Source organism: Strix uralensis, chromosome 2 (assembly GCF_047716275.1).
Source record: "Strix uralensis isolate ZFMK-TIS-50842 chromosome 2, bStrUra1, whole genome shotgun sequence".
NCBI lineage: Eukaryota > Metazoa > Chordata > Aves > Strigiformes > Strigidae > Strix > Strix uralensis.
The window spans coordinates 2,947,046-2,959,310 of NC_133973.1; the positions used below are offsets into that span (position 1 = coordinate 2,947,046).

General features: G+C 53.2%; 1 protein-coding gene across 3 annotated transcripts in view; it reads right to left on the reverse strand.

Annotated features, from left to right (window-relative positions):
• Positions 1 to 937: 937 nt before the first annotated feature.
• LSAMP (limbic system associated membrane protein) overlaps positions 938 to 12,265 on the reverse strand; it is a 1,030,680-nt gene continuing 1,019,352 nt past the window's right edge. For all 3 annotated transcript variants that reach the window (XM_074853103.1, XM_074853113.1, XM_074853095.1), the window contains one exon: positions 938 to 8,527. In XM_074853103.1, coding sequence (XP_074709204.1) covers positions 8,430 to 8,527 — 98 coding nt within the window. In that variant the 3' untranslated portion in view covers positions 938 to 8,429. The remainder of the gene's footprint in view (positions 8,528 to 12,265) is intronic.

Consider the following 12,265-nt stretch of genomic DNA (forward strand, 5'->3'; position numbering starts at 1 on the left):
CCCTCACTTACCATGCTGAGATAACCCAGGTGCTGCTTTCTCCTTTCACCAGACTCCCTGGATCCCACTTCTTCGTTTCTTCACCCCTTTGGCTGTGTTTTCTTGAAAATATGCCCCAGCTTCTCTGCTGCCCCCTCCCTTCTGCTCTCTTTCTTCTAACCTACCCTTTCCATGCCTGCTTGTGCCCATGGTACAAGGGCCCCTCTCCCCCTTGTCCTGGCTGCCTTTGCTCCAAGCCGCCGGACCTCTCCATTCCCTTGTCTTCCCTCTCCCTCCTTGACATAAAACCTGGCTTCTCCGGTGCTGTGTCCTGCTCTATCTTCTTGGCCAGCATTTCCTGACGCCTTCCTCACTGGCCTCCTTCTCCTGTGTCTCCGCCATTGTGCTCTGCCTTTTGGTGCTCCTTTTCTGTGCCCTCCTGTGCTGCTCAGCCTCAGCCGATCCCTTCCATCTGCTTCCTTGCTCTTCCCTTCTTGGGACTGCAACCCTGAACCCGACCTGTACCCGCGCACACACACAGCTATGCTATTTAATTTTTAAAAAGTGATTATTTGCAAGACCTGAAGGCAAGCGCTGGCTTCAGGGCTGGGCACTGCAGTTTCACTCGTGCCACCCAGCTGCAGACAGCCTCTGCACCCCTCCTCTCCTCATGGCAGCCCCAATTCACACCTTTTTACAGCCAGCCTGCTCCCTTCACCCCCAGGCACTGCACCCCAGGGGCCAGTTGCTAGGGGGGACCCGGCACCCTCAGCCCCAAGCCACTTGCCCCTGCCCTGCTTGCAGCCTTGCACCACCTTGCCCCACAAAGGGAGGGGAGGGAAGGGGCGGCCTGGCCCGCGTCCCCTGGGTGGGCTGGGAAGTCAGCACTAGACACCATCAGAGAGGAGGCAAGCCAGGGCATGCAAGGAAGGGAGGGAAAATGAAGAAACATTACCTCTTTTTCACGTTTATTTAATTTTTGTATTTTTTTGTATTTTTTTAAGATCACAGAAGAGCAGAGCATTCATACATGTAAAGAAACAGAAACGAGATAACAGAAGTTAAATACATTGAGAAAAGAAAAAATAAAAAGCTTCCTTTTTTTTTTTTCCATCACTGGGTTTTGTTCATTCATTTGTTGGGTTCTTTTGTTTTTTCGATTGGTTGTTTTACACACACACTTGCGCTTTTAAAATTTTCTTTCACAGAGCTAGTTCCAAAAACAAACCAATGGCAAAAAATAAAATGGCCGTTTTCTCGTTTCGTTAAAGAGAAGTTCAGCTCATGTCTACAGTGCTGGGGAAAAATATATATAAAGATATAGATATATATATATATTTATATGTATATAACACTGTTAATGAGGAGAGTTCTAACCACCCCACCGTGTAGCAAGAAGAAGGGACTGGCCTTCATTCTCAAGGTCTAGAGGATGAAACTTGGCTCCAGCTGGGAAAGTTGAAAGATTTTGGGAGGTGACGGTGGCACCGCGGAGGCAGGTTCGCGTTCTTTGCCCCCTCCTCCCTTTCCTGGCACACACGTGTGCTCCTGCACGCACGGGCGCAGGCACACGCGTGCTTTCTCCTGGTCTCCTTGGGAGGTCACCATGTCGCTGGGCGGGCAGGCAGAGCCGTCGCCGGGAGCGAGCGGAGGAGCACGTGTCTGGCTGCGTGTGTGACGGAGGGCGTGGGAAAGGAGAGCGCCTGTGTGGTAGCCACGAGGACTACTGTAGCATGTGTGCGGTAGCGGTCGCGGGGGTGTGCGTCTGTGCCTGTGCGTGGCCGAAATGAGGAGCAAACGTCATAATTTTGGAGAAGGACAGCCCCAGTTGGGAGGTGCTCTCCTCACTGGCTGGCTCCTAGGTGGTCTTGCTCCTCGTCTCCATCCGTGGCCCACATGTTATGTACAGAAACATCCACACACCTGTTCCTGAGGCAGGGCCGGAGCCACTGCGGTCTCACTCTGTGGCTCACCGAGGCCGGTTGTCGCAGTGTGGTGTGCACGCCCTGGGGCGGGGAGCGCCTGATATATCAGGAGTACAGGCAGGGAAGGAAGGTCCTGCCCTACCTGGGAACGGCCCTTTTTGGATGTGATCTCTGCCCCTTCCCCAGCCGTGCTGCCCAAGAAGCCCTGCTGTGCATGCAGCACCCCCTGCCCGTGCTGCAGCCATCTCCTCCTGACTTGCATTGCCCCTTCCTCTTCTGTTGCCTGGGCGCTTCTACAAGGCTTGCAGCAGAGGCTGAGCTGCTGTGGCACCACCTAACCTGAGCCTGCACCAAGTGAAGGACCCTTTGCTTGCCACCTGCCTGGGCTAATTAGGAGAGCTGCTCCTCTTTCCCAAGCCCTGCCTTGTCTGGTCTCCTTGCCTCACACACATCACCCCAAGCCACAGAGATACAGAGGACCATACCAACATATCCTCACCAAGCTGACTTCTGCTTTCCTGTTACAGTGAGTTAATCAACAAGCAAACACCACATATTGCCCAAATGGGAGCCAACCGTCAAGTAAAATTGGGGGGGGCTGTAGGAGCTGCCTGAACATCGTTCTAGCAAGTTACAAGAAGGAAAAGAGAAAGAGGTTTTAATGGTGTGACACAGCTCTTTAGTCAGCAGGAGTCATGCAGTTAAAAAAAAATTCTCTGGGCATCCCACTGGAAATGAAACCGCTCTAAGATTAGCGTTGAGAGGCCACGGTCTCCTCGCTGGTGAATCTGGGTGTTCTGCGCATGGACGATGGACAACACTCATCCCTACTCTTTTCCACTGGCATCACATCTTGGAAATCACCATCCACTTTTTCCATCACTTCCCTGCCTGAGGTTCTGCTCCTTCCATGGGACAGTTTGCTCCCAGCATCCCTAACTCAAGAAGTTTTGTGTACTTGAGTCAGAGTAGCAGTAAGATTGTGCACCATCAGAAAAGAGAGAGAGAACTGCTCACCCCGCTAGTATCTCCTCTGTAGGACTGTCTTGGTCAGCCATCCTTGGTGTCAGTTGCTACATCACATCAAGCACCATGATGATTTGGGCTGTGGGTCAGCGTGCTTGGAGGAGAGGACGCAGAGGTGTGAGAGGGGTTGGGAGGAGAACAGCTGTTTCCCTGTACCCATAGACTCCCCTAAAGCATTGCACAAAGATTGAGCTGAAAAATCACCTGGTGGCGGGGCTGTGAGGGACTGTAAAGTAGCTCTTCCGACTTCCCGATCCTCTTCTCCAAACGCTCTTGAATCATCAGGACTTGCTGTTGCTCCCCCAAATTCTTTCCAGATGTGCAGCCTTCACTCAGCCTGGAGACCATGTGGCTATTGATGGCGACTTTGCCCACGCTGTGAGTTTGGACTTTCAAAATGGGGGTTGCTCATACAGGTGGCTTGGGGGCACGGTCTGGATGCACCTGGAGCTAAGAAGAGCTGGTGGGGCTTGGATATACTTTGACCAAAAGTGGGGCAAGCAGCAGTACACGAGAGATCTGCCCAAGTGGTGAACAGTCAGTGGCGTGAGAAAGGTGTGCAGACAAAGACTAACTCTCGACACAATGTATGTCACCAATGAAATCTTCATGAATGGCACGTTAACATGCACTTGGTGCTAGCATGGGGCGACACAACTTCACTGGTGAAGAAAGTGGGAAGAGGGGAGGAGGGGAGTGCATCACTGAGCAACATACCCGCAAGCTGCGGGGCTGCAAACAAACAAAAATGAACACAACTGCCAAAGATACAGGTGTCGGCTGGAGCGTCCCACGTCGCCCTTCCCAGCCGTTCAGAGACAGGCATCTGCTTCGTTTTCCATCTGACCAGACACACGCTCCAAGCAACATGCTACAGTCATGCATGGAGTTCATGTGGCTCGGGGTGGCCGCATTTCCCCTGTCCAGTTCCTTTCAGAAAGACTTGCCTTCACCCCTCCTCTCCGTCATCTGAAAAGGGTTAGAAATCTGCTAGCAAGTATGGGGCCATATATTAAATCTAAGTCTTTGTTCCTCTGCTTGGACATTACCAGACATCTCAAGTAACTCTTGTAATATTTACAAACCAGTAGAAGAAATACAATTTTTTTCTTTTTTTTTTTTTTTCCATTTTGTTCGTTTCTTTTTATAACACTAAATGTTAAATTGCCATCAATCAAACACAATTACACTAACAAGCTCAAGGAACTGGTGTCCCATTCCAAACTCCCGTCTCCCCCAGTCCCCAACCAGCTGAGAGGCAGCAGGAAGCAAGAGCGCAGCTTTTCGGGAGGGGATGGGGAAGACAGCAACATGAATGTGGAGTAGAGGCGAGGAGGAGAAACAGCTTCAGAGAAAAGGGCCTGAGAGATAAAAAACACCCTTTACAACATCTCTGTCAAAGGGTAGAGGGGAGAAAGAGAACGGGGAAAAGCGTTTGACCTTGCCTGTGTTTCCTGGGTTCACCTGGGCTCTCCTCTCGACAGATGCTTTGAGCGATGCCTGCTCAAGTTCATGAGAAACAGGGGGGATGTTCACAGCATCCTACGACGCACGTGGCAGCTTGCAGGATTAGCTCCTCGGAGTAAATCAAGCTCCAGCCTACCCATGACTCCCCCAGCCCTGCTAGGAACAGACATTGCCAGGAGTGGGGCTCCCAGCTGTGCTGCAGGTAACAGGCATACTTGGTATTTGTGGCTTTTCTCAGACAGGGCTGCAAATAACGGGCTTTAACCCTGTTTCACAGCCATGTGACAGAGGCACAGATCTGCCCAGGTCGTGCAGGCAAGACCAGATCCCAGCACCGGGGTTGTGGCTGTTTCGCTCAGCTCACAGGCAGATGGCTTAAAAAAAACAGGTGTCCTGTTTTTAGTAATATATTTCCCTTCAACCATAAGCCTCTGGTGCCTTGACATCTAAAAAATATCCCCTCAAAACTCCTTCAAACCAAAAAAGATGTGAGACGAGGTGCCGGGACTTGTGACCACCACCACCACACCATAGAGCTCTGATGTGTGTGAACCCAGTGCCTAGGAGCGACCCCACAGCGACAAAAACACATGCAGAGGACAACACATGGGACAGACCTTACAATAGCAGCCAGGCTGACATCAAAGACAAGCCTCACCCTAAAGAAAATGGTGGGCTTGACCCAGCCCTTAGGAACAACCGGTGACAGCAAGTCACTGCAGCTGCTCACCTTCTCACGACAAGACTGTGACAATAAATCCAGGTGTAGATACAGCCTCGAGAACAAGAAATGCCAGCGATGCGGTGATTTCCCTCGTGCCAATGTGCTGAAGAGGGTGCAGCTCCCAGCCCCAGCTTCTAGGACCAGCATCAGCTCGCAGCTGTACCGGGGGGGTGAGAAGCTCTGTTGCAGCAGAAAATCTGGGGTTGTTAGTGAGACACCGAATGACACGACCATCCCAAGAGGTAGGTATGAGGACTGGGGGTGTCTGACTGCCCTGAAGGATGTAGGGCATTTTTTTCTGGGCCACAGCAGCCCAGGTCTCCAAAGGGGATGCACAAGTCCCTTCAACAACCGCCCTGTCTCGGAAGGGGGGAGCTGTCCTGGATGCCTTGGGTGGATTTCAAGCACCAGTTGCCCAGCTCTCCCCTCTTGCACCTAGGCACAAACACCCCCAAGTACGGGTTTACGGCCTGGGGGAGCGGGGAGAGCATAATTTACCACCATCCAAATCCACGGCAGAGCTATAGCAAGTCTGCCGTCACCCAGACTTCAGCCTCTCGTGTCTCTCTAGTATTTCCTTGCTCATTCTGGCTGCCTGCAAGGAGCCCCTGCCTGCGTGCTTAACTGCCTGCGTGCTTAACTGCCTGCCTGCTGCTGCCTGGAAGAGCTGAGCTCAGCGGAGAGCAGAGGAGGCAGGCGCTGGCAGTGCTGCAGTGCAAGGTGAAAGTGCCATGCTGAACAGCAGTGACAGGCCTTGGTGGAGCGTGTCCCAGCCAGGCAAAGCTGGGGATGGGCTCACAGACAGCAATTCCCACTTTTCTTCCCAGCAGGGGACCACCGGGTGGGTATCCCCTCCCACACACCTCAGGGCTGCAAGCCCAAGCTGTTTCCCCCTTGCCTTCAAGAGCACACGAGCATGGCTGTCAAGGGTGCTGCTACTGCACCAGTTCACAGGGCAAAGACAGAAACGCAAGCTCGCTGGTGCTTGAAAGCTCAGTGGTGGCAAAACACCGTACTGTCATGGGATGGTCACTCGACTTGTGTGGGCTAACTCACGTTCCTTCCTGCACATCCCTCCCCGCCAAAAAACCCTGTGTTTTATCATCTTTGCTGCTGTGGAGGCTAGGGCTTGTGATGGGCCAGGAAACACAGGAGTCTTGTCCCCACTGCCCTTGCCCGCACACACACACTGCAGCCACTGGAGCGTAGGACCGTTGGCTTCCCCTCTCCCACTGCTCGCTCTGGCTCCTGCAGCAGACCTGTTGCTGGTGTGGCAATTTCCAGCCACCACCCAGCATTTTCTTAACCCTGTTTCTCACAGCCCGTTCTCTCCCTCTCCTCACTCCGGAGCCACTGGAGCATCTCCTGTTGGCACCTCTGCATGGGATTCTGCCATGGGAAGGCTGATGGCAAGTGCTAGCCCTCTCCAGCAAGACCAGCACCCTTCAGATGAGAAGACAGAAGAGCAAGGGGAATTGTGCTGCCTACTTCTTTGCTGCACCACTTTAACCTCCTTCTTTACAAGTCCAGGATTTGGGACCCGACATTTGTTTTTCTTCTTACATTCACAGGTCCTGGACATTTTCTGACCCAATTTGTTTCAAATGTGGAATCTGCAAAGTGAGCTTTGCAGTAGCGGTGGTGTTAGAATACACACACGTGCGCACACTCACACGCTTACACTCACCCTTACATAGCGTACGTTTCCTTTTATAACAGGGAGGACAGTAAGAACAACAACAAAAAAGGGTATTGGCTCTATTTTTGCATGACCAAAATGGTTAGGAATGACCAGATTGTGGTTTTTTCACGCTGAGGCGCTGTTCCTACGCAAGCACTATATCTACAGGCATGGCTGCTCGGTGATGTCCAAGGTCTCATCCCTCGCATCCCACCGGCCCAGCCTCCTGTCCCCAGGAGGAGCAGGCGGCTGCACTCTCCACTCTGTTGTACTGCAGGCCAGTCCCGGTTTCTTCTGCTTCTTTGGACAAATGCACACGTGTGCACACCCCCATGCGCGTGTGCAAGCACTCATGCGGAGCAGGGGCTGCTATGCTGGTACTTGAAGGCTGAGACGGATTGCAGGTGGGAGAGAAAAAAAGGCTAAACACGGGTGCAGACTGACTCTTGCAAGCAAGGTGGCCAGGAGTCAAAAAGCCAGGACACCGGAGAGGGGACACCATGGGAACCTGTGTTGCAGCTGCCCCTCTCTCCTCGCCCCTCTTCTCTGCCTGAGTGATCTCTCAGCATCTTGTCTCACACTTACAAGGCAGGACATTATCTACAGCAGGATGAGCATATGTACACATGGACTGTTCCTTTTGCATGCTTTGAGAGAGCGAGAGAAAGAGAGAAAGAGAGAGAAGGTGGAGCGAGAGCTGACATACACGCATGCACGCACGCACACAGGCATACACGGGAGAAAGAGAAAGACACCTGGTCTGAGGGGTGACACCTGAATTGAGGGGGGAGAGGAAGAGGATTAAAAGAAAAGAAAGTATGTTTTCATTAGAGTTGACACTGCTTTAGTTCAGGCCAGCGAGCACAATGTTGCATGAAGGAGGGGACAGGAAAGAAGGTGTTCAGCAAGGGCTGGGTGCACAGGGGCGCAGGGTGAAGTGAAGAGAGGAAGGGGTTCTTCACAGGACACCAGTGTGCAGAGAGCTTCAGGTGACTTGCTCTGGTTTGTGGCTTTTTTTTTTCTTTTTCTTTTTTTTTTTTTTTTTTTTTGCTTTCAAAAGTATGAACTGGCTGAGCATTGGCTCACAAAAATGACCCAGGGCATCCAAAAAGTTAAGTGGCTACAGACATCGAAGCAAAGACCTCTTTCTGCAAAAGAAAGAAAGAGGAGGAAGGAAGGAAGGTGAGGGAGTATGGAAAAGAGGAAGGAGGAGAGAAAAGAAAAGGGATCTTCTGTTCGATTGGCTTTGCATGTTTTGTTGGATTGTTTACATTGCAGCATCCTCCAGCGACACGATCCTTGCTGGTGCCCCATTCTCTTCCTCACTTTGTGTTGCCTCCTAGACGGTTGGTGACTTGACAGGCGGCTTGTCAGGTTTCAGATTAAATGTTGCTGAGTCTTCTTTGCTGTAATTTTTCCTCTCCCCCCTCTTCACTCCTGAACACACAAAAGTTGTGAAAGAAACAGTCCTCTCTCTCTCTCTCCCCCCCTCTCTTTTTTCTCTCTCCCCTCTCTTCGCTCTGTCTCCTGTATAACGCGTTTTGTTTTGTGTGTTGTTGTTGTTGTCGTGTTGTTGTTTTTTTTTAATTATTATTATTATTATTATTATTTTTAATTCTGATTTGTATTAACATTTGCTGAGTAGGCAGAGCAGGGACGCTGCCAGCAGCCACAGTGGGACGGCCAAACTCATGGAACCGTTGTCTACTCTCCCTGTGCCGGGTCCTGCAGGGTGCAAGAAGGGAGAGAAAAGAGGACAAGATTACACATGGCTGGGCAAGACAGGGGTAACGCAGGAACGCGGCGCTTCGCTCCCGGGCCGCTCCTGTGGAGGGTGCAGCCACCATCCCGCTTAGGTGAGCCTCCGTCCAGCCCAACTGCCAGCTCCTGCCCACCAGCTCCTCGGCATCCTCCCCTCTCGCCCAACGCTCAGACGGCACGCGGCTCTCCCGAAGCAACACCCAGGCTGGAGAAACGGGGCCTGGAGCAAGCGGGAAGGCTCATCCCCGGCTGCTGACCCCATCCCATCCCTCGCCGTGCCTCTGGCTGGGAGCCACAGGCCGCCCAGTGCGGGGGCATGGCTCACACCATCGCACGGCGCATCCCCCCCTCCCTGGCCACCAGCCCCACACCTTCCCTCCCTGACACCTTCCCGGCAGTGGCCCTGCGATGCCAGGGCTCGTTGTAATTCTGCGCGGTGGCCAGTGCCTGTCTGCAACCAGACACCGGCTCCGCAGGGGCTGATTCATCACAGTGGTCCGATCAATAAAACATGGGCCCAACCAGCGGCCGCCTCCTCTCCCAGGGGCTGCGCCGCAATTATTTATTTCTTAATGGGGGTGGAGGAAGGCTTCGGCGTTGTGTTTATGGCCCTGCGAGGGTGCAGGGTGTGCCAGGGAGGTTGATTTTTGTATGAGGGTGGGAAACGAACTTGCAGCCGTGTGTGCGCGCATGCACGGGGGTCTGTCAGAGGGGGCAGGGAGGAGCGCTCTGCCGCAGCAACAAATAATGCAGCCTCGCTCCAGGAATATTAAGTGCTAACACTCCTGACATCTTCTCATTCATCCTCTCATTTATGGGTTCCCTCTTCTGGATGGCTTTAAAGGCAGCGATGCTGTTTTAAATTCACCCTGCAATACCAAGCCTTGGCAGCCTTTTCTTTAGAATGGGGCAGGGAGGGGTACGTGGTTATGGTTTTATAAAATCTCATCGTGTATATGCACACAAAGGTGTACGCATATATTTATATGCATATGTACACACGCGTGTCCATGTACACATAGGTACATGTATAGGTACACACACATGCATATGTACATGTACACATAGACATATATCAGTACGTATACGCAGTGTTTTACACAGAAGGAGCGCAGGAAGATGCTGACGTGTGGAGATGGCGATGAGTATGTTGGGACTGATCCTGCTGTGGAAGAAAGAAGACGTGCTTACTACCAAGAAGAGCTATTTCTAATGGCAGGGGGGAGCCCAAAAAAAAAAAAAAAAAAAAAAAGGGCCCCTGTTAAGGAGAGACCCGTGGGTCCAATGTGCAATTGCTCCCTCTCACAACCTGCAGAGTTTACCAGGCGAAGAGCCCCTCTCTGCGGGGTGGAGCAGGGGTGCCACAGGCTTGCTCAGCAGCACAGTCACTATTAAACTCTAGCTGGTGACTAAAAGGCAGCAAATCCACGAAGGATGTCCCCAGAGCCCCTGAAATTCTGTAGCACTTTAATTAGTGTGATTTCTTCCTAATGTATCCCATCACTTACTAGATCAGCTGTTTGTGCCCCAGTTCTATTCTATTAAGTATGTGCTGAATTGTGTGGAAAATTTATATTCCATCTATGGCTTCTTTTTTCAGTTAGTCCCTGCTCCTCTTTCGTGGCTTGTGACAGAAATCCTACAACACTGGTTTTTCACTCCTTGTCTGGGTGACAGGAATTTATTTCCCCCTCTGATCTCAAGAACAAGTTCAGCTGCTACACTTACTTGGCCTATGTTTCAAAGAAAACATCTTTCATGGTCAAATAATTAGGGGGAGGCTGTTTGGGACCATTTGCATCCGATATTGGCAGTGAAGAGGTCCCAAAACATGACTCCTCTGGCCCAAAACATGAGTCTTGTGGCCCTGCAAATAATCAAGAACACACCAGGCAGGGCGCATCACCCACAAAAAGTTTTCAGCCACCACATTTTTACGATTTGGCTAAAATAACTATTTCTCTAACACATACATGGACATGTATGTAACACATACAGACGTGGCGACCATCCCCCTCCTTGTCACTTTTCTAGGGTGCACCAGCAGTCGGAGCAAAGGCGTGTGTGCCTGCAGAGGCACAGCACAGCAGAGGCAGGGCTGCGTTTGGGGTACTGCTGCCTTAATATGTGAAGAGCACGGCTCAGGGTGCGGGGGATAGAGGGATGGGATGGGATCTCTGGATTTCTGGAGCACATGTCTTATGAGGAGCAGCTGAGGGAACTGGGGGGCTTTAGTCTGGAGGAGGCCGAGGGGAGACCTCATGGCCCTCTACAACTCCCTGAAAGGAGGGTGCAGAGAGGGGGGATGAGTCTCTTGAACCAAGGAACAAGCGCCAGGACAAGAGGGAATGGCCTCAAGCTGCGCCAGGGCAGGGTCAGACTGGCTCTTAGGAAGGATTTCTTTGCAGAAGGGGTTGTTGGGCGTTGGAATGGGCTGCCCAGGGCAGGGGGGGAGTCCCCATCCCTGGAGGGATTGAAGAGTCGGGTTGACCCAGCGCTGAGGGATCTGGTGGAGTTGGGAACGGTCAGTGTGAGGTTCATGGTTGGACTGGGGGATCTTCAAGGTCTTTTCCAACCGAGATGATTCTGGGATCCTGTGTTGCAGTCCCTGGACACGCAGTCTCCATGTTTTACAGCAGAGCTCGCTAATGCTGTATTTGCTGTCATATCTATTGTAAAACCGTGGGAAGGTTACAGGTCAGTCACAAAAGATCTTGAAAACCTGGAAGAGTTTAGGCTTTGGTGGGGGGGCTAATTGCTCAAACTTAAAAAATGTTAATGAAAATGTCAGGACAAACTAAAATATTCATCTTTGAGTGAGACTTGGTGCAGGAAGTTGCATCAGTTCCCAACTCACCCTGTCACTTTCGCCTCCTCTCCCGGCCGCACCCGGCTGGGCCACGCTGCCGCGGCCCACGGTTGCCGGCCCATGTGGGAGCCGAGACCCGCGCCGGGGAGGCCTCGCAGCGGCGCTCACGCCCAGCTCACGCCCGACCGCCCCCCCCAACACACGCCTGCAACGCCCCTCTCCGCCCCACGCACCCCCCGGCCCCACGGGCGTGCACGCGTGGGCAGCCACGGCCGCATCCACACACACCACCACCCCCCCCCCCCCCGCCCCTCACGGCCTCCGCCCGCCAACGGCCTCCGCCCGCCACCGCCGCGGTCTGCACCGCCCCCTGGCGGCCGCCGCCGCCCCGCAGAGCCGCCCGCTCCTCTCGCCGCCGCAGCGGCGGTTTTTTTGGCGAGGGGGGGTGGGATGTTCCGGGGAGGGAGAAGCCCCCCCGACAGCCCCCGACACCCCCCGTGCCGCCCCGTTGCGCTGCCCTGCCTGCCGGGCTTGGCCTTGGCACAGGCTGTCAGCGCGCCCCCGGGCCCGGCGCTAGGAGACACGAAGTGGCCCCGTCCGGTGGGCACGGGGGGCTCCGGTAAACCCGGTCTCGCCGCTCCCCAAACCTCCAGCCCGTGCTCGGGGAGTTTTGCTCGGCAAGCTGATCCCCCGGGCTAAGCCTTGCCCTGCGGTCTGGCGGCAGTGCGAAGTCCGTGAGCACGGCAGAGCTCTGAAGGAGGGGAAGGAAATTGGGTTTGTGGTGCTGATGAGTTAATGCCAGTATCTGGCAGCATCTCACAAATAAACCCCTTAAGGGACCCCCCAGGCCCCAAACGGCTGAGCGAGTCAGATCACATTAACCAAATCACTGA